This window comes from Alosa sapidissima, chromosome 13, assembly GCF_018492685.1.
Source record: "Alosa sapidissima isolate fAloSap1 chromosome 13, fAloSap1.pri, whole genome shotgun sequence".
Classification (NCBI taxonomy): domain Eukaryota; kingdom Metazoa; phylum Chordata; class Actinopteri; order Clupeiformes; family Clupeidae; genus Alosa; species Alosa sapidissima.
This window is the reverse complement of record NC_055969.1, coordinates 34,263,469-34,286,183: the sequence shown is the minus strand read 5'-3', so window position 1 is coordinate 34,286,183 and position 22,715 is coordinate 34,263,469. Positions and strand designations below refer to the sequence as shown.

Sequence of the window (22,715 nt, the reverse complement as noted above, 5' to 3'; positions counted from 1 at the left end):
GAGTGTGTGTATCTGGAAGTTGGTGTTGTATTGGATGCATGCATGACCTGTAAAGTCACTGGAGACTGTCATTTTAAATGCTCACATAGTTGAGTGTGTATTTTAAATCAGGGGTGCCATCACTTGTGTGAAAGTAGCATTGCTAAATTTCTGGCCAAACCCAATGTGCTGGATTTATCAGAGGCAATTCAGCAGTTTGTGATGTTTACTGAGTGTAATCTTTGGGCATATAGTTTGAGCAGGGTTTCCGTTGTCCGGTAATTACCGGACATTGGCCGGGAAAAAAAATGAAATGTCCGACAAAATTAAATCTCTCTGAATTGTCCGATTGAAATTGGCTAATAATCCTGTCCCCTTAACGCAATCTGAATTTGAGAATAAGCCTTAAAATGTAAGCCTAGGCAATCCGTCTTCTGGCTATGTTTTTAAATGTACAGGCTCTACCATTTGAAAACTATTAAACAACACGCATAGCCTATGCTGCATTTCAAATAGGAAACATTTCAAATAGGAAGCGCACGCTTAAAACGTCCATGTTAAACAACGAACAAATGAGTGAGGCGGTTCAAACATGGCCAGGCCCAGGCAGACTAGCCTTAAAAAAGTTTTTTCAGAGGCCACGCGATGGATGATAAATTGGTAACGTCTGAAGCCTCAGATGTCTGGTCAACTCCACCACCACCACCAGATAAAAAGCAGAAGTGTCGGGCGTATCGGAATCATGACGTTGGAAGTGGAGTTGCGGGGTTGCGGCCTCTCCAAGACACTGTCACTTTCCGTGTACACTGGACATGCAACATGTGTTGTGTACCCAAAGCATACAGTAGGCCTATGCTTTCTATGTCTGTGATCTGCAGGGTTAGGGCCTCCTCGGAGATTGCTGGTCCGCGCACAATTAAACGGTATCATTGAACCGCGGACCGAAAGAAAAATAAACTAAACATTTCCCAGAATAGGAAACATTTCTTAATTTATTGTTATTAAATAAATTATGACCTTAGTGGTGTGAGCGCTCATTCTTGTGTTTGCGCATCTGTGCAAGTTAAACAGTGGAACCACTGATATAACGTGGGTAGCAGCAAACAACGTAGCCTTTTTAAAACAATGAACGAAACGGACTCTTGCTGTTAATGAAAACATAGATAGCCTACTGGCTAGATCTTGTTAGGCATGTTTACGTAAGTTAGGCTAATGAACATGTTGCATTCTATTCAGCCTGATTATGTCATTCTTTAAGCTACATACAGTAGCCTGTCTCCAGTTTTCCTCAACTTGACTAATTAAGAAGCGATAATAGGATATTTGGCCGGCATCAAAATGTCCGGAAAACGAAACCTCTGCCGGTCACTTTGACCGGCACCATTTTTTTCTAGCGGAAACTCTGAGTTTGAGTGTGTATTTTAAAAGGCCACATACCGGTAGTTGTGTATCTGGATGTTGGTGTTTTATTGGATGTTCTAATCTGTCAAGGCTAGTTTTCAAATCACAATTTCAGTTTTGTGTGCCGCAGCCAAACAGGTTATTCCACCCCAATTTTTTTCTGTCTAAAAAATAAATTGTATTCTAGCGCACACACACACACGCACGCACACTTGTCACTTTGCCTCTCTCTTTCTCTCACATAAACACATACACCCACACACACCAGCCTTCTCTCTCTCTTTCATACACACCCACACACACATCATTCTGGTGTGTGTGTTTCAGCCACCTGCCCAGATGACCACACTTTAAGGCACACTACAGGGAATGCATACTTACCTAATATGGACGTGCCATACTTACCTAATATGGACATGCCATACTAACCATACTTACCTAATATGGACATGCCATACTTACCTAATATGAACGTGCCATACTTACGTGCCATACTTACCTAATATGGACGTGCCATACTTACCTAATATGGACGCGCGTTTTTCTCTTTCCCTCCCTCTCTCTCTTTCTCTCTCTCTCTTTCTCTCTCTCTCACTCTAGTTCGTCTGTTCCTGCCCCAGCAGTCCAGGTGATTCAGCAGGTGTTGGCGACGACTACCAACCAGGCTAAACGGGTGAGAAACCCTGCTCTTGCACACACACACACACACACGCTACCATGCCCTCACCAACCAGGCTAAACGGGTGAGAAAACCCTGTTCTTGCACACACACGCTATCATGTCCCCACCCCCTCTCTTTTTCACACACATATTTACACTCACACACACTCACACACACTTTGACATTTCACAAACATACAACCACCCTCTTCCAACCATGTTCCAACCATTCACCCTTAGAAACACACACACACACACACGCATCTGCAGTTGGTATGTGTGTACTGTATGTTTTTGTCTTGACTGACCGCCCCATAATAAAACATAAAAGCGTGTTATCATGGTGACGTGACAAGCCCCAGAGGACTGTGGGATTCCAGCGGTGAGGCCCTATGTGTACCAATCCTCTCTGGGTTGTTTTTATACACCAGCCAGACACGACCCAAGCAGTGGTCTAGACACACACACACACACATACACAAGTGTGCTGTACATGGTGGCAAATGGTGTTTTTAGTACATGTAGTCCTCTTATGAATCCAAGAGAAAATAAAAAAAATTGCACAAATGAACAATTGTACACACCTTATATGATTTAAACACACACCTCAGTCCAGGTTTCTTGAGACCCATAACGTTACATAAACACTGGAGGGTGTTCTAGTATTAATGTTACTATTGCCTTTATGTGGTACCAGTTACCAGTCAGGAGGACCTACTGTACTCAGGAGACTCTACTCTGGAGTTGTCCATGTTGTCTGTTCTGCTGTATGCAGAAAATGTAACACACACACACACACACACACACACACACACACACACACTAACCTGAGCTATTGTTGTCCTGTCTGTCCTGGCCCCCCCTCAGGGACCTGTGAAGGTGACCTCTGCTCCGCCTGAAGCCACCACGCCAGCCCAGACCGGCTTTGTGTTCGGTGAGGAGCCGCTCTCGTCAGTCCCGTGTGTGTGTGTGTGTGTGTGTCATATTGCAGTCACTTTGGTGTTCATCTTGTGCTGAATAAAAAGAGGAATCTTCAGCAGCGTGGCAATAAGCACACACACACACACACACACACACACACACACACACACACACACACACACACACACACCAGCTGAAGGACAGGAAGTCACAGGACAAGACTTTAAATTTCCACACCCCTCCTCTCTTTAATGCCTCGGCCTGAGTCACTACAGCTGTGTGCATTTATAGATAAATGAAGACCATACTGTATGCAGTGTTTCCCATACATTGACTTATTTGTGACGGCCCATCACAATATCAACACTGACCACCACACAATGATTTTCCAGGTTGTACTAAATTGTGCTTAAATCTGGTTAGCATCATAACCACGCTGCGCTAATATTTTAAAAACTGTTGCATTCAAGTCAATTCTGCAAACCTACCACCACAAATAGAATTGAATTCTGTGGGAAACACTGTGTAAGTGAAGAATGCTAATATTTCAGAAGCTTTTAAATGTGGAGATGTTGATCATCAAACACACCGGATGTGGAGATGTTGATCCAGAGCCTGAGCTTGTAGTGCAGAGCAGCTTCACACTGCTCCTTAGACACCAGCTGAGCTTAGTAATGTGCATTTTGGACTTCCAACTTAATAATGTGCATTTTGGACTTCAAACTTAATAATGTGCATTTTGGCCATCCAACTTAATAATGTGCATTTTGGCCATCCAGCTTAATAATGTGCATTTTGGCCATCCAGCTTAATAATGTGCATTTTGGCCATCCAGCTTAATAATGTGCATTTTGGCCATCCAGCTTAATAATGTGCATTTTGGCCATCCAACTTAATAATGTGCATTTTGGACATTCAACTTAATAATGTGCATTTTGGACTTCCAACTTAATAATGTGCATTTTGGCCATCCAGCTTAATAATGTGCATTTTGGACATTCAACTTAATAATGTGCGTTTTGACCATTAAACTTAATAATGTGCATTTTGGCCATCCAGCTTAATAATGTGCATTTTGGACTTCCAACTTAATAATGTGCATTTTGGCCATCCAACTTAATAATGTGCATTTTGGACATTCAACTTAATAATGTGCATTTTGGCCATCCAGCTTAATAATGTGCATTTTGGACTTCCAACTTAATAATGTGCATTTTGGCCATCCAGCTTAATAATGTGCATTTTGGCCATCCAGCTTAATAATGTGCATTTTGGACTTCCAACTTAATAATGTGCATTTTGGACATTCAACTTAATAATGTGCGTTTTGACCATTAAACTTAATAATGTGCATTTTGGCCATTCGTGGAACAAGAAATCCTGCCTGGAAACAATGTTATTGTAAATAATAGTCAATAACGATTATAAAGATATATTTAATTAAATGGGGTAATTTGTTTAATTTGTGTTATTGTTTAAACATTAAGAATAGAGTATTTAAGAGTGCCTATGACAAGAGATCCAAACTGCTTAGTAGGTGAACTCAGTTTTTTTTTTGTGTGTTTGTGTTGATGTTTTTATGTGTTTGTGTGTGTGTGTGTGTGGTGTGGTGTCTTTTGTGTTGATGTGTTTATGTGCTGGTCAGATATGTTACACACAGTTTAGACAGGGTTTGACTTTGTTGGATATGTGTGTTGTATTTGTGTTTACGTGTTTATTGGTCTGGTCGTCAGGTGCGGTGACCAAAGCAGACGGTCCAGCAGCCACTGCAGCGTCCAGTGCGTCAACAGCAGGAGGGGAACAGAGCAGCAAGACCTTCAGCTTCTCAGCAGGGTGTGTGTGTGTGTGTGTGTGTGTGTGTGTAACCCATGCTAACTGTGGTGGGTGTTTGTGGCTAATGCTAACCCATGCTAACTGTGGTGGGTGTGTTTCCGTGGGGTGTGTGTGCGTTTGTGGCTAATGCTAACCCATGCTAACTATGGTTGTGTTTCCGTGGGGTGTGTGTGTGTTTGTGGCTAATGCTAACCCATGCTAACTGGTGGGTGTGTTTCTGTGTGTGTGTGTGTGTGTGTGTTTGTGGCTAATGCTAACTCATGCTAACTGGTGGGTGTGTTTCTGTGTGTGTGTGTGTGTGTGTTTGTGGCTAATGCTAACTCATGCTAACTGTGATGTGTGTGTGTGTGTGTGTGTGTGTGTTTGTGGCTAATGCTAACCCATGCTAACTGGTGGGTGTGTTTCTGTGTGTGTGTGTGTGTTTGTGGCTAATGCTAACTCATGTTAACTGTGATGTGTGTGTGTGTGTGTGTGTGTGTGTGTGTGTGTGTGTGTGTGTGTTTGTGGCTAATGCTAACCCATGCAAACTGGTGGGTGTGTTTCTGTGTGTGTGTTTGTGTGTGTTTGTGGCTAATGCTAACTCATGCTAACTGTGATGTGTGTGTGTGTGTGTGTGTGTTTGTAGCTAATGCTAACTCATGCTAACTGTGATGTGTGTGTGTGTGTGTGTTTGTGGCTAATGCTAACTCATGTTAACTGTGATGTGTGTGTGTGTGTGTGTGTGTGTGTGTGTGTGTGTGTGTTTGTGGCTAATGCTAACCCATGCAAACTGGTGGGTGTGTTTCTGTGTGTGTGTTTGTGTGTGTTTGTGGCTAATGCTAACTCATGCTAACTGTGATGTGTGTGTGTGTGTGTGTGTGTTTGTGGCTAATGCTAACCCATGCAAACTGGTGGGTGTGTTTCTGTGTGTGTGTGTGTTTTGTGGCTAATGCTAACTCATGCTAACTGTGATGTGTGTGTTTCTGTGGCAGGCCAGCCGCTGGTTTCTCCTTCTCCTCTGCACCACAAACAGGTGAGTGTTCCTCAAACAGTGTGTGTGTGTGAAGGAGAGTACAGACTACTGACTAGAATGAGTCATTGAACATTAAACAGTGTGGATTTGAACTGTCTGGGTTTAAGAGTTTTCCAGAGAAAAATTGCAAGTATTTTGCTGGATTTGTATTTTCAGGTGAAAGAATGCCAGTGTTTTTCTAGATTTCAGTTCTGTGTTTGGTGGTGTTTTTCTAGATTTCAGTTCTGTGTGTTTGCTGGTGTTTTTCTAGATTTCAGTTCTGTGTTTGGTGGCGTTTTTCTAGATTTCAGTTCTGTTTGCTGGTGTTTTGCAGTGAAAGATGCCGGGTTGCCCAAGTTCTCCTTCGGCAGCAGCAGCAAGCTATTTGGAGGTGCCGCTGACGAGACCTCCTCCATCTTCCCCCCCAAATCCACCTCCCCAGCACTAGGGGGCAGCACCAACGCCCCCACCCCTCCCCCCGTGGTGTCGGGGGAGCCGGTGAAGCTGACGTCGGCTGCGCCTGCGCTGAGAGGGGAGCCGCAGGCCCCCAAGCCGGCCGCCGTGGCGCCAGGCGGCGCCGGGGAGACGCTGGGCAGCTTCTATGGCCTGCGTGTGGGTCAGGGCGATGAGGAGGCCAAAGAGGCGCTCAAGGGCTTCAGCTTCGGCCAGCCGGCCAATGGGAAGGGCGGCGGCGGATTCGGCCAGTTCAGCTTCGGGAGGCCAGCGGAGACGGTGGGTAGTGGCCAGACGGAAGCGTCCGGCGCCCCCTCTTCCGCCGCAGCGGCGGCCGTGTCCGCGCCCAGCAGTAGCGTCTTCAAACCTCCAGAGTCGACGCCGGGAGCCTCCAAGCCGGCGTTCTCCGTGACGCACCCCAACACCTTCAGCCTGCTGACCGCTCCCCTGCCCCTCGACGGCACCGGCTCCGTTGAGGGCTCGGTGGGCTCCAGCGAACCCAGCCCACCTGCGGACGCCTCGCAGGCCCAGAGCGCTCCGAGCATCGTGCCCGTCAGCCCCTCCCCGCCCCTGTCCGTGGAGGGCAGAGTGACCCCAGCAGCAGTCGCCGCAGACAAGCCACCCACGCCACCCTCCCCTGCTCTGGTGGTCTCGCCCACCCCCCCTCCCTCGTCCGTCACCCCCCCAGCTGAGACCGCCCCCACCCCAGCCCCCACCCCAGATCCCGCCGCCTCGGCTGGAGCCGAGCCCCCTGCGCCTGCCTCCACCCTGACTCCAGCTCCTGCCCCCGAGGCCGCCCCTGCCGCCCCTGCTGCCCCTGACTCCAGCACCCCCGCCCCGCTGGCACCCCCCACCTCGGACAAACCCGGCTCCATCTTCGGCCAGCCGCCACCCTACGTGGCAGCGGTGGCAGCGGCGGCAGCGGCCGCGACCCCTACGCCCCCCCCCGGCAACCGAAAGCACCACCCTCGGCAGCACCACCCTCGGCCTGTCCAGCCTCACCACGGTCATCAGCACGGCCGCTCCCGCCACCACCCCCACCCCGACCCCGACCACTGCTGCGCCTGCTGCCGTCACCTCTGTGTTTGGCCAGCCGGCCAACCCCCCCACTAGCGCCCCTGCCACAGGCTTCGGCGCGCCCCCCCCCACCGACAGGATTCGGGGCCCCCGCCCCCGCTGGACCTCCCACTGCCCCCTCCTCCACCCCCGCGGCCCCCGCTGGAGCGTCCACGCCGCCGACGGGCTTCGGCGCGCCAGTGTTCGGCCAGGTGGGCGCGTTCGGCCAGCCGGTAGCGTCCACTGCTGTGGCGGGGGCACCGGGCTCTGCCAGCAGCTTCAGCTTCGGTCAGTCCAGCTTTGGCGCCGCTGCTCCCGGCTTCGGGCAGCCCGCCGCGTCCACTGCCCCTGCGCCAGCGGCCTCCTCCTCCGCGAGCGGCGGTGGTCTTTTCGGCGCGTCCTCGGCTGCTAGCAGCGCTAGCTCCTTCTCGTTTGGCACCAGCGCGGCCGGATCGGCGGCCAGCACCGGTGCTGGCGGAGGCTCGCTGTTTGGTCAGAGTGGCACGCCCGCCTTCGGCCAGCAGAGCTCTGGCTTCGGACAGGGATCTGTGTTTGGCAGCAACACCACCACCACCTCCTCCACCGGATTCAGCTTCGGGCAGCCCTCAGGTGAGTCTGTTTGCATGACACACACAGACACACACAGACACACGTGGTGTCTGCATGGTGTGTAGACTCATATATACATAACTTACATAAATACACACACACAAACTTTGTCTACTGTACATAGGACTAATATTAAAAAATAATTAATAATAAATATTATTAATGTCCTCATCATTAGTAGTTTCACTATCACTTGTATGTTTAGTTTGTACATTAGCACAACAGAAGTACATCAATAATAAAGAAATTGTACAGAGTGTCCATTAAGCATTAAGAAAGCAAGAAAGCAGCGACAATGTCTTCTTAGCTAAAATTCAGTAGTCTTTTCTGTCACCCTCCTAAATGCATCTGTATTCTCCCCTGGACAACCGAAGGCGATTGAGTTTGTCCACATTGCATCTACTCTGTACCTACTAGGGGTGTAACGGTTCATGTATTCGTATTGAACCGGAACGGTGCGGGCGTCACGGTTTGGCGCATGAATTTACACGGAGAATACACGGTATGAAAATAAATAAAACTTGCGCACAAATTAATTAATGCAATGCAGAACTACTGTTGGATACGCGAGTTCATTAGGGACACCTAATCTGTAGTCCGGCTTTAGCTCTGTGAAGCTCTCATTGGCGCATAGGTAGCCGAGGTCCGCCTACGTAGGTTACAGGTTCTTGTCAGGTCAACGGTCAAGTGAGTCAGTCAGAGACAGCAGCAGCACTAAGGATGGGTATGACAAGTGGTGGCCACCCACAAGAGAGGTCTCTTTAAGACTACATACACTTAAGACACACACACACTCACACTCTCTCTCACACACACACACACACACACATGTACACTCTCACGCTCCATCGGCGCAGACGAATACGCTTCAACATCCACCCACACACACACACACACACACACACACACACACACTGCCCAGACGTGGGTGTTCGCATCAGCTGCAGCTGAAGGACGTTGTTCGGATGGCCATCCATCAGTGCTGAGGGGGTAATTGAGCAGGGGAGAGGCTTTGGACACAGCCCAGGCCGTCCGGCAGAGGACACGTTGGCTTTGAGTCTCATGGCTGGCCGTCTGTAGCGTGTCCAGACGAGAAGTTGCAAAAGGTCAAGCAAAACCACATGATCAGCAGAAAGTTCCAGAACAAACAGATGGAATGTCACTAACGCTAATTCAATCTATGGAGTCAGATATTTGTAATTGACAATAAAACGTCATGTGAATCAACATTCTCCATTGAACACAAGACAGCACTCTCATTTTATCAGAAAGTTTTCTTTTCTTTTTGAAATGGATGAAGTTTGTGCGTTGGAGTGTGTCCAATGTGTGGACTGTGTGCTCCCATGGGCTCTGTTGAGATCATTCTCTTTGGTGTACAGGGTTTTCCGCAGGAAATGTGTTAGTCAACACTGCATGAAAAGTGTGATTTTCGTCCCCGTAAACGACCGGAGATCTCCCTCATTTTCGGTAGTTGACGACAATTTGCAACCCGCGCTTGTCACCGTTTGTTTGTGCCACAAATTGTCGGAACCGGACAATGACGTATGTGGAGAGCTTTCAGAGTGCTAATGGCCCTAATTAGCATATGAATGCAGCGAAACCGCGGCTGGCCAGGCCTGGCTTGAATATCCTTACTCAGTATTGGATGAAACCACAACTTTCACTCGTGATTGGTTGGCAGATCCCCATATATATATATATATATATAATTATTATTATTATTATTGGGGATCTGCCAACCAATCACGAGTGATTTTACTTGTTTGAAAGTTGTGGATTCATCCAATACTTAGTAAGGAAATTCAAGCCTGGCCTGGCCAGGTGTGCTTTTGATTCATTCATTCATTCATTCATTCATTCATTCATATTATGCTGTATATTCATGTTATCCTATGTACTGCATTTAAACATGTTATTGCACAAGTTTCCTGGATTCATCCCCATCCGGACAGACATTTTTATGGAAAGCCAATAGAAGTTTGGGGCTTGCAGGGAACAGACACGTCATACCCAGCATCATTTCTGCCAGTTGAGCGCATTGCTGGGAGATGTGTGGTTAATACATCCTCTGTGCATTTAAGTAAGACCAAAGAAAAGGTCACTGTAGTCATGCCACAGTAGTTGAGCTCTAGGAGACTGTGATCTCTGCAGACCCCTCATTCTGATTCTAATGTTGTTTGCATGGAATGCACATTTTACCTTGCTGATTCTGATTCACATTTTACCAGCTGATTCTGATTAAAACAAATTTTTGAAATAAATTATTTTGTGTATCTTTTTTACATAACATTTGCCATTGCTAATGGCATACACAGTAATCTAGCACACTTTTAATTAAATAAATCAATTCAAGCTAAAATGTAAGAGTCTATAATTAGGCTATACTGAGCCTGATCTATTTGTACCAGAGATTTTCTTACCTTTTAGAAAAATGTCACCTGGGGTAAAACTCCCCCTGCAACTCTGATTTGCATTTGTATAGCTCACAGCATTTTCATTTACATGTTAAAGCTCCTCCCCTAGAATTAGGAGGAGGGGGGTCATGGGGGGACGACTGCCAAGCAAGGCCCACGTCAATTTCTGACAACTCATGGCAGTTTTTGGCGTTGCCTGCAAATTACCATGAACAGCCGTTAACCTGAACTTCCACGACAATCTACAGTGCCGCATAGTGAACGAAAACGAAAATCACACTTTTCATGCAAGGTGGTAGGTCGTAGGTCCCGGGGGGGGGGGGGGGGGGGGGGGGTGTGTGTCTGGTATCAGTTGCCGTCGGTGGGGGGGGTGTGGGTGGTGGGTGTTGGCGTCTTGTTTGTGCGATACACTACAGACTCTGTATATTTAACAATTATTTATTAAACACTACATTATAAATAAATAACCAGCTTCTCAAAATAACAAAGAACAAAGTAACAACACCAAACAAACTATACAACAGTATACAAATATTTCAAAATATTTGTGTAATTTGTGCAATTTTAACAAAGACTATTACATACTATAGAACAACTGCAAAAGAAAGTGCAAAACAACAAAATGTGCTAATGTGATCAGTCACTACTTATGGCAGAGCTGACAACTAGCATTGTTACAAGCCATCCTCCTTGGCTTTTAAAAGATCATTTCAAGGGCCCTTTGGTAATTGCACTGTTTTACTATTGGACCATTAATGCTTATCTTCATGCAGGCTGTCAGACTGTTGACCTGCAGCCTGTTCCGCAAGTCTGTCCTGATCTATACACCGAGAGTGAATGAAGTTTAGACCATTTTATAGTTTTGTGTAATATTGGCCATATAGCGTAATATAGTATAGTGATATTGGCCATATAGCCTAAGTTCGTTGATGGGGATGGAGTTAGCTAAATAATTTAGAAAGGTGGCGTAGGCACGGATGGGCCTGGACGCGCAAGTCAACACTGTGCTGAGAGCAGGTGGCTGTTTACTCGGCCGATTAGACGCGCAAGTCAACACTGTGCTGAGAGCAGGTGGCTGTTTACTCGGCCGCTTCTCTGGTCCCAAAGAACTAAGAGCAACGGCAATATATTTCACTCCGAACATTTATTTTAAAAGACTGCAACACTGATAGTGCAACAACAAACAAGCTTGGCAACGTTAACTAAAGGGATCAGTCGGGATTAATTGCCAAAAGAACGAAAATGACAAATAACGCAGTCGGCTAAATATTTTAAACTTGCGCCAAACGGATGAAGCCAGCATCGGTGCGTCACATAAATTAAAACTCAAATTGAAGCAACAACTTGATCATTAGACAACCCTACCACTAAACCTTTCCATAGGCCTGCAACGTTTATGACATAAAAAGTGGAATATGAACACATTTCATCACACCTGACAATTAAACGGAGCTGTGGCTGTTCGCGATTTGACTGATTCTTGAGAACGAGGAGCGAGATATTTGCACCGCTCAGCTCCGCTCACTACCTCTGATTCGGAGGCATATCACATATTTAAAGATTATAAAATCTGATTATTTTTCGATTCATGACCCGTTTCTTCTTATTTTTTAATGCATACTGCGGAGAAGGGAGATTGGCGTTGGCCACGGTTTGGAATGAAAGGGAGAAAACAGGACAAAATAACAACTTTTTTTTTTTTTTGACGACTTAGTTAAGGCAGCAGGCTTGTTTTGCCAAGGCGGCCGCCTTGACTGCAAAGTGCTGCGGGACCCTGGTGTAGCTCCACCCATGGTTCGCACAGGTCCTTGACATTCCTGGAAGCTTTTGAATTTGAGGGGAAAATCAAGGCCTTTGAAAGATTTTTGGAAAAAAGACATGAGCCTTTTGAAAGTGTTTGAATGAATGTATGTTTGTGTTTACACACACACACACACACACACAAACAAACACTATTCAAGTGAAGTGGCCCAGAAGCGTCCTTGAAAAGTTCTTCAGTTTGAGGCTTTAGAAGGTGTGAGAACCCTGACCACTGCTGCTTAAGGAAGGTGTGAGAACCCTGACCACTGCTGCTTAAGGAAGGTGTGAGAACCCTGACCACTGCGGAACCCTGACCACTGCGGAACCCTGACCACTGCTGCTTAAGGAAGGTGTGAGAACCCTGACCACTGCGGAACCCTGACCACTGCAGAACCCTGACCGCTGCTGCGGAAGCTCAATCTCACCATCTCCCTTTAGTCCACACTCTTTGAGAATCCTGTGATGTCATGGCGAATGCGTAATATCTGCTGAATATGGCTGTCAGACGCACTGGTATGTCAGGCATGCCAGCCATCCTTGCAGTGGCCATCCGGCAGGTGGGCGTGGTCAGCTGGGTTGGGGTGTTGGGTGACCCTGAGGAGGGTGTGGTGTGTGATATGCACATGCTCATTATGTGTCAGTCACCGATCAGCCACATTTCTCTGCGTCTGGTGATGCTGTGGTATGTAGATCAACCCACCTGACATGCCGCTGGTCACAAGTCATCAGAGAGGCTGGTGTGGACAGAGAGGCTGGTGTGCTGTGTTTGTGTGCTGTGCACATTTCTCAGATGTCAGACATTGATCAGTAGCAGTCTGGTATGCCTTTGCTCCTTCTTGGCCCATATCAGACTCTGATCAAGAGTGTGGGTGTCGCTGGTGGAGTTGTGGAATGTGCATATGTTGTGTATGTAGTTTATGTGCGTATGTTGTATGTAGTTTATGTGCGTATGTTGTGTATGTAGTTTATGTGCACATGTCTTGAGCTGCTGCCATGGTGGAGTAGACTGGAGCTTTTGGGAAGGTAGTTCCACTGCTCACTGACCACGGAGCTTTCAGATAATGTATGGTGTGTGTGTGTGTGTGTAGGTGTAGGTGTGTAGTTGGAGAAAAATGGTGGAGTAAAGACTGGAGCCTTTGGGGATGTAGTCCCATGTTCCATTACTCACGGACCACAGAGCTTTCAGATAATCTACAGTGTTTCCCACAAATTGTATTCTATTTGTGATGGTAGGTTTGCAGAATTAACTTGAATGCAACAGTTTTTAACAAAATAGCGCAGCGTGGTTATGATGCTAACCAGATTTAAGCACAATGTAGTACAACCTGGAAAATCGCTGTGTGGTGGTCAATGTTGATATTGTGGTGGGCCGCCACAAATAAGTCAATGTATGGGAAACACTGATCTATGATTGTGTGTGTGTGTGTGTGTGTGTTACATGTTACTCACTGGTTACTAGTTTGAGAGTCACTGCTGTTGTTCGCTACTTCGTTAGCATGTCGGTTATTGATAATCATGTTTCAGATAATGTATGGTGGGTGTGTGTTATAGATAATCATGTACTGACCCTAGACGCCTTTAGGAAGTGACCATATATGGTCCTTTGGTCACTACACTGGGCCTCTGTATGGTGGTATGTGCATGTATTTTGCCAGCCAGTCATTGATCCGCATTGACTGATTCTGTTGGCCTTGAGGGAGTAGTGCTATGTGACCCCAGACCAACAGATGGGGGGGGGGGGTCTTTCCCAGACTGCCTCAGGCCGCAGGGATCGCCCAGCTGAAGGGTTGGGCCCTGGGCGTAGGCTGGGGACCTCCCTCATCCGACTTTCCCAGAGATTCCCAGAATTCCACACGGCTGCCATGGGTGGGCTGCAGTGAGGAGGACAGCTGATCAGTTTTCCCGTTCACACTGTACACACACACACACACACACACACACACACACACACACACACAGCTCCTTACCACCTCTCTCACTCCGTGTCCCACACACACACACACACACACACACACACAGCTCCTTACCACCTCTCTCACTCCGTGTCCCAGACTCTCACCAATGCTGGTCTATGGGCCTCATGCAGGCCACTTCAAGGTCAGATCCAGGCCACTTCAAGGTCAGATCCGGGCCCAGTGAAGGTCCGATCAGGCCAAATCAAGCGGTCATCAGCTCATAGTGCTTTATGTCTGTCTGACTGTCCATTCGTCCCACTGGGGACATGCTGTTGCAGTAGTCCTTTGTCTTATGCTGATGCATTCATTATAAATGGCCTTGCAAGCTTCCTGGTGGTGTTGTTGTTGTCGTTGTTGTCGTCATTGTTGTCGTTGTTGTGTGTCTGGGTGAGGGGGAGCACAGGGGTTAACCACATTAGCCCTGGTCTGCCACTGGCGGCCATTACTGCATTAGGACGAGACTAATTAAAGGAAATGGACAGGGTCCTGATGAGCAGGGCCCTCTGCTCTCGGTCCACACCGTGCAGACCCGACGCCAACTCAATTACAGCTCTCTGCTCGGACCACAGGGTCCTAATGAGTCCTGCCTTTCTGTCCCTCACTCACTCTTTCTTTCTCTCTCATTTTATCATTCTTGTCATTTCCCTCTCCATCTGTCTGGCTGTCTCTCTCTCTCTCTCCATTTTGTCACTCTTCCCTCACTCTACCTGGCTACCCCCCCCCCCTCCAATTGCACCCCATTTCCACTTCTCTTTCACTCTTTCTCTCTTCTCTTTCACTCTCTCTTTCTCTCTTCTCTTCTCTCTCACTCTTTCTCCCTCTCTCTCCCCTCTCTTTCTCTGCTTAAATAAGACATCTCCAGCAGTGTGTGTGTGTGACATCACCTTCCTGCGTCGTGTGTGTGTGATCACAGCTGCATTACCGCCCTCATTTAGGGCTGATATGCTCCAGTGCCCTTTAATGCCTCAGCACTGGGGCAGGCTGGACACACACACACACAGGTCTATCCTCCAGTGCTCTCCTCTCTGTTCTCTCTATCTTCTCTCCTTCTCTCTGTGCATGTTGTCTTTTGGTTCTATCCTCTTGAATGCCTCTCTCCTAACACACACACACACACTAACCCTCTCTCCACACACACCCTCACACAACACACACACACACTAACCCTCTCTCCACACACCCACATACACCCTCACACACATACACATACACACACCTGGGTCTGAAAGCAGCCACACACACACACACACACACACACACTAAGCCTAACCCTAACCCTCTTTACACACAAACAAACACACACACACACACACTAACCCTCTATTTCCTAAGACACTGTCACTATCCCTCTCTGTGCATGTCTGTTTTCTTCCTGACCTTTCTACTGTTTGTTTTTTTCCCCTAACTGATCTAGTGCAGACAGGCCCCGCCCTGGTCGATCAGCAGGGTTTTGCTCAAGGTTATTTTCCTGTTAAAATAACGGCTCACTATATTGTGCTGAGCTGTGCTGTGCTGGCTATGGATGTTGCAAGAGACATAAATTCAGTGAGCTAGAATAATAAAGGAGAGGAGGAGAGGGGGAGAGAGAAGAGAAGAGAAGAGAGGAGTAGAGAGGAGGACAGGAGAGGGGGAGAGGATTGACGAGAGCTGGTGCAGAGAATGAGGTGAAGGAGGATTGTAGATTGTAGAGAACAACACACACTGTGATTGATTAAAGGACGCCATCAAAGCTCATTACCAAACACTCCATCCTATCAAGCGCTGATCAGATCACACACTTACTGTCTTGTTTTCACGTGAGTGTGTGTGAGTGTGTGTTTGAGTAGAAGATGAGGTTAGAAGTGACTGGGATGACCCCAGTCTTGTGGTGTTTGACTTTGAAGGGCTGGAGCTCTGCTTTGCTCCCTCTCGCCTGTGTGTGTGTGTGTGTGTGAAGGGCTGGAGCTCTGCTTTGCTCCCTCTCGCCTGTGTGTGTGTGTGAAGGGCTGGAGCTCTGCTTTCATACACAGAAGTCATTCAATGTGCTTTACATAACCAAACAATAATAACAAATAAAAGCATAGAAGGGCAATATAGTCAAAGAATAGTTAAAAGGTAAAGATCATAATAAAAAGAAAACGTAAAACACAAGGTAAAATCATTTAAAAATAAAGAATAATTAATAAGCAAAAACAAAGGCAAAAGTAGTAAAAAAGTAATAAAAGAAGTGTTAGAATAATTATCGTGCGCGCGTGTGTGTGTGTGTGTGGGAGAGAGATGGGGTGGGATTGTGTCAGGAGTGTGTGCATGCGTGTGTGAGATGGGGTGGGATCAGGCGTGTGTGTGAGATGGGGTGGGATCAGGCGTGTGTTTGCGTGCGTGTGTGTGAGATGGGGTGGGATCAGGTGTGTGTGTGTAGGAGAGAGAGATGGGGTGGGTAGAGTAGAGGCAGTATGAACACTGGTGCCAGGTGCACCACAGTACCCTCAACAGCTCACATGTGCATCTGTCCTTTACGTGAACACATACCACCAATGGATGGCTCTAAAGCTGCTCACAAACAGCCGGCTATTCACTCATCACATCCCACCTCACTTTTCACTTCAGAAAGTTTAGATCAGTGGAAGTAAGTTACCTGAACTAAGGAAATTGGGTTGTGCAGTGTTGCTGTTAGTACCTTCTTGCTCTCTCTCTCTCTCTCTCTCTCTCTCTCTCTCTCTCTCTCTCTCTCTCTCTCTCTCTCTCTCTCTCTCTCTCTCTCTCTCTCTCTCTCTCTCTCTCACATGCTTGACTGCCACACAACCCCCCCAAACACAGGTGTGCGTACTCACACACACACAGACGCTCAAACATCCTTTCCTGATCTGTAGGTGTCAGTCATAATGAGATGAATGGCCATCTGTGTGTGTTTAAGGCTGAAAGGCTATTGTAAGAACATCAGGGTCATCACAGCAACAGGTGCTGCGTCTCTGCACGTCCCCACCTGCTATTTCTGGATCTATTGTCTGCTGCATCTTCTGCACTGGCCTTTTACTGCTCCTCGTAGTCATGCGCCAGTATTGATTCATGCTCCTGCATACACTCACTGGCCCTGTAATTCTACTGGAGCTGACAGGGAGTGTGAAAACCTATATATATATGTGTGTGTGTGTGTGTGTGTGTGTGTCGCTCACGTATGCTGGCTGTGTAATGCCACTGGAGCTGCCAGGGAGTGTGAAAAGCTGTGTGTGTGTGTGTGTGTGTGTACATTTGTGTATACGTGTGTGTGTGTCGCGTGTCGCTCACGCACGCTGGCTGTGTAATGCTACTGCAGCTGCCAGGGAGTGTGAGAGCGCTTGTTTTAGGAGGGAGGATCGATTCAGTCAGCCAGCTCACGCACATCATGCAGGGAAAAAAATCAGATGAGGGAGCTCAGGAATGTGTGTGTGTGTGTGTGTGTGTGTGTGTACGTGCGTGCGTGCGTGTGTGTGTGAGCGAGCCTTCTCTCCAGACACTGTTTGCGGAGCAGACAGAAAGATGTGACTGGTTTATCAGTGCCCCCATGAGCCTTTAGTGCAAACAGTGTGGAGACGTGTCATGGCCTCATAAGTGCCTCTCAGCAGTGCGTGTGCGTGTGTGTGTGTGTGCTTCTCAGCAGTGCAGATTAGGGCTGTCACTTTACGTTCGAAAATCAATTGGACCAACCAACACAAGTTTCGAAAACTAAAATAGGGAATCGATTTTAACCAAATATGTACACTATTAATTTTAAAAGAATTAAACAAATGAAAAAGATAGATGTAACAAAACTCACAAACAAGCAGAAAAATAACAAAGAATTCCGAAGTGCAGTAATCATTGCGAAAGCTAAAAATAAAATTCCCACCCATTTCACGCACCGGAAACAGCTGTTTCAACCGGCTGCTGTGCTGCTGGTGTTTTGCCAAAAAATTGAGACCGATCGCGATCAACCTGTGCGACATGAGAGATACGAGTGATAGGCCCTAATAACTTGAGGAGTTCGATATGGAAGCACTTCGGGGTTTGGAGAACAAAGCGGTATGCAAACTGTGGAGAAGGACAAAGCGGTATGCAAACTGTGCAGTCGTGAGTTCTACGTAGGCAACATTTGTTTGACATTTCTAATTGTAAACGCAGCCACGTTAAAGCCTGCAGTAATGTTTTTCACCGATGTTATGGCAGTCCACTCTGCTTATTGTTTTTCGAGAATGTTGCACTCTTGTTTGTCATTGTGCACGAAACTTCAAGCCATTGTACGTCTTCAAGTGCCTCCTTTACGTTTGTCCTAATGCCTGTTAGTTCTTCGTGGATTGGCCTATATTTGGCGTTAAAAATTGAAACGTCTTTAGACGTGAAAAATCGATTCAATGAACAATTATGTCTCAAGAATCAAACAGGATTTTTTCACAAAAGTGACAGCCCTAGTGCAGATGAGATTGTGTGTGTGTGTGTGTGTGTGTGTGTGTGTGTTCATCAGTAAGTCAAAGCCCCAAAAGCACTGGCTCAGTCTTCAGCAGCCCGAGAGCAGCTCGTCCACAAAATAATTGCACCACTTTATTTTCGCACACTCTATGTATGTAAACACACACACACAGAGTCTCCTTGCTTTTCTCTGGTGTCTTGTCTCTTGCTGCGAATGTGATGCCTCCCATCCCATCTCAGTCTAATGTTGTTTAGTGCTTGGTTCTTCATTTTCTCCATGACTTTGATTTCAGAAGAATTCTTCTGCATTTCAGAAAAGGTTCACAGAGGACAGCGCTATTAGCCTCTGAAAGTTTTGTTTCATCTAGGACAGCAAAATAACGGCAGACTCTGTGTAACTCAACCCACAAATTAGATTACATTATGAAATAGGGGTCGACCAATTATCGGCCTGGCCGATTATTAGGGCCGATATTTAGCATTTTTATAATAATTGGTATCGGTCATTTTTTCCACCGATAAGCCGATATTGAAATGGATAAAAAATGAAACGCGCTATTTTGTCTGTAAAGCGTCTCTCACTCCCTGCATTTGCTACTCTGTGGTCAAGAGCATTGTCCCGCCCACTACACCGTCTGATTTGTTAGTTAGTTAGCACGAATGCAGCCAATCAGGATCGAAGACTGAACACAGACAAAGTTTAGGATTCTCACTGAGGCAGACTGGGCTTCTGCTGTAGCCTACGGAGCTATTTTTCGAAGGTAGCCTACAATGCTGAAGTTGCAGTGAATCACAATCATCTACACTGAAGTTACAAAAACACCACTTTGTAAGCTATTGTCTCTTTGATCCGGATCAATAAGTAAAGCACCCACTTCCTTCATTTAGCGAATTCCCGATTGATGCACGTTACTGATGCTGTTTACTAGTTAGCCCACAAACTCGGGTGCTGCGCGTCGGGAGTTCTCTGCCTCCGCCTCGTTCGTTAATTGTGAATAACTGGACACCTCGGTGGACATAGTACAGGCAAGTCCTAAATTATGCGATAGCGAACGTCAAAAAGTATAATTGCTCCTTTTTGAAACGGACTGTCAGAAAAGACTACATGCACCCAGGGCCAACCGTAATTTAATCCGACCTGAACAAAATCGCGTCATGAGCTGGCTATTAACGTGCCTTTTAGGCTCTCAAAAGTGTAGCTTATAGCCTACACATGGATACAAATTGCATGCTTAAATAGCCTAAGAACTATTTTAAAACTGTTTTGTTAAACTATTCAACCGTAACACTTGCCATCACGCATGCACCTCTTCCTCTCCCTCTCTCGTGCACACACACGATGGCAAAGCATCCTCTTTGTGTCAGGTCCCTTAACAAGCACATAGCCCATTGTGCAGGCCTATACTCTATGAAAATAATTGCTATCACTCAGCTCTTGGATTAACATGATAAACAGGATTTACACTTGCAAAGTGATGCAAGTTGATAGACAATTGTGTATCAAAAGAAGAAAGAAAAGTTTGCATAATTAAATGATTTTTAATTAAATTTTTGCAGCATATAGCCTTTACCATCTACCCCCCTTTTTGACAACTGACATATCGGTTTTACATATCGGTTATCGGCCTCCTGTTTTGGTAATAATTGATATCGGTATCGGCCCTGAAAAAACCATATCGGTCGATCCCTATTATGAAATAAACACTATAGATTATATAAATTAAATTACAGCTCAGCACTGGAGAAGGTGTCTGGTGGCTTCAAATTAGTCAGAGCATTTCTGTAGCCATCCCTCCCACAAACCTTTGTCCTAACTGTTCGTTTTGCTTTTTATTAATGTAAAGAACTTTGAATTGCCTCGGCGTATGACTTGACTTGCCGTCTCTAACGTGTGTGGAGATACTGTTGACTTGCCGTGCCTAACGTGTGTGGAGATACTGTTGACTTGCCGTGCCTAACGTGTGTGGAGATACTGTTGACTTGCCGTGCCTAACGTTGTGTGGAGATACTGTTGACTTGCCGTGCCTAACGTGTGTGGAGATGCTCTTGATGTTGACTGGAGTCGCAGCGTAACTCCGACTCTGTTCCGTGTGTGTCCTTGGTGTCCTGAGCACTTATGTTATTTCTTCTCTCTGCTCATCTCCTGCAGGCTTCGGGAGCACCCCCACCTCCTCAGTCTTTGGACAGCAGCCCAGCAGTGGAGGCATATTCGGACAGGTAAGGTGACCGCTGGACCGAGCGAATGAACAGGGCAAAAGGGAAAAAGCCAAGATATGAATGCAAAAACTCCATGACACAGGAGAAGAGCACGTCTGTTTGTCTCTCATTCCTAGTCCAGGCAGCTGAAGTCAAACACTCACAAACAGGGATGACAGCCCTGTGATTGTGCTTTGTCATCGAGAGAGAGAGAGAGAAGAGAGAGAGATGCCTAGAGTAGAGGGAGAAAAATGAAAATGTCAGATGTGTGGACCCATCAGTGTTTCAGCTGAAGGCCGGGCTGATGAGGGGTCGAGCCTCCAGAGACGAGTGACAGGAGCAGCTGGAGGGTGTCTGTGTCCAGGTAGACGGCCAGATAAAGCTAAACTATCAAGAGGCTCTGCGCCCTCACACCAGCTCACAGTGGACGGGAGAGCACACCTGATCGCAGTGCAGAGGGAGAGACAGGAAGATTCTAGAACAAGACATGGACACAACCTCAAAGACTTAACATTCTAGAATGACACAGAGAACCTTTGGAGCAGGTTCTAGAGTTACACATGAACAGAAATCCTTAACCTGATGAGTACGGTGACAAATATGTGATCAGTCACAGTTGGCCCCTGGGAGTGCGATCACAAATATGTGATTAGAACATTTGCCAACTAGTTTCCACACTATGACGCAATAAATGCCCTCATGGACTTTTCTGCCATTAAAGGGGGTATAAAATGGATGAACAGGGCATTGTACCTTGTTCTGTGATGTTAACACAGGAGGTATGCAGCTTAGGTCAGTCCAAGAAATGCTCAGATGTCATTTCACAAGCCCAGTTACAACCCCTTTAATTAGGCTGGAGAATAAAACGGCTGTTTGGCAGATTTAGCCCCCCCCTCATGGTTTTCTGGACTTCCATGTGAATAATCAATTACCTTGCAGCCAGTGACTACTCATTTCAAGATCTGTTTACGTTATGCTCCAAAGCTATTTTAGCCTACTAGCAATTGGCCAATGGCAATGCACATGGTGTTGTGCGCGATTGAGCCAGAGTTGGAGAAGGGGTCAAATACTGAGGAGGAACCAGTCCCTCAAAGATTGGAATGAAACGTTTCTGACTGTCAAGTATTGTTCTTTTGTAGGCCTATCTATTGGCACTAAAGCCTAGGCACTAGGGGTGGGCGATATATATCGTTTGCGATAATATCGTGATTGTTGTTTTAACGATGTGCAAATTGACATTACTTATGGGGAAAAAAACACTCAATCACCCATTGAAGACTCGTACATTCCCAGGAAGTGTATGCGGGAGAAGCCCCTGGCTGCAGCAGAGCAAGTGTCACGTGATCACTAGTGGGTCACAACGTTGTCACACGCATGCCTAATGTTTATTTTGTGCAGCGAGAGTAGCCTATGCGGCTACTTCTGTTCAAGTAGCATTGACAGTCACGTTTTTTCCTACACAGTATTATATGGAGAGAAAACATTAGCCTTTGAGTATTTTAATAGTCGTAAACAAAGAACTATTCTCATGTAACTCTTTTGTAAATGGACTGAAGTTCGCTCTAAATATCTACGTTTACTGATTATGCTAACCGTTAGCCATATGGCATATCTCTATGGGATTTCTCATATACATTAGCCATAAGCTAACGCATTCGTTTCTATTTTGTAACTTGGAATGCGAGCCTACACGATTGCTCTTAAACAAAACATTGAAGGAAATAACTGAGATGTACTCTGTTGGTCTGCTTAGTTTTACAGTGAATCCTATGTAAAGGTTTGAAAGGAACTTCAGCTTCAGACTTTCTCTTGGGAAACTGCCTATTCATCTCTAATGTAGCTGGCTTGACCATGTCATTGCCACACACACAAGTGGCAGAATTGGAAATGTGTCAGAGTGACAATGCATTGGTTGATTTGGTTAAAAAGTCACAGGTTAGGTTATTGGTTATTATTGTAATGATGCTATTCATAAATAATGAGCTATAAAGTAACTCAGACTTTAACAATTTTTTTTAAAGGATATCGACTAATTATCGTTATCGT

The 22,715-nt window shown here is 46.3% G+C and overlaps 1 protein-coding gene across 1 annotated transcript in view; it reads left to right on the top strand.

Annotated features, from left to right (window-relative positions):
• The window catches only part of nup214 (nucleoporin 214), a 109,996-nt gene that overhangs the window by 53,875 nt on the left and 33,406 nt on the right, over window positions 1-22,715 (top strand). The window contains 8 exon segments of the mRNA XM_042058868.1: window positions 1,981-2,053; window positions 2,908-2,974; window positions 4,695-4,794; window positions 5,766-5,806; window positions 6,120-7,215; window positions 7,217-7,334; window positions 7,336-7,903; window positions 20,623-20,690. Coding sequence (XP_041914802.1) covers window positions 1,981-2,053; window positions 2,908-2,974; window positions 4,695-4,794; window positions 5,766-5,806; window positions 6,120-7,215; window positions 7,217-7,334; window positions 7,336-7,903; window positions 20,623-20,690 — 2,131 coding nt within the window.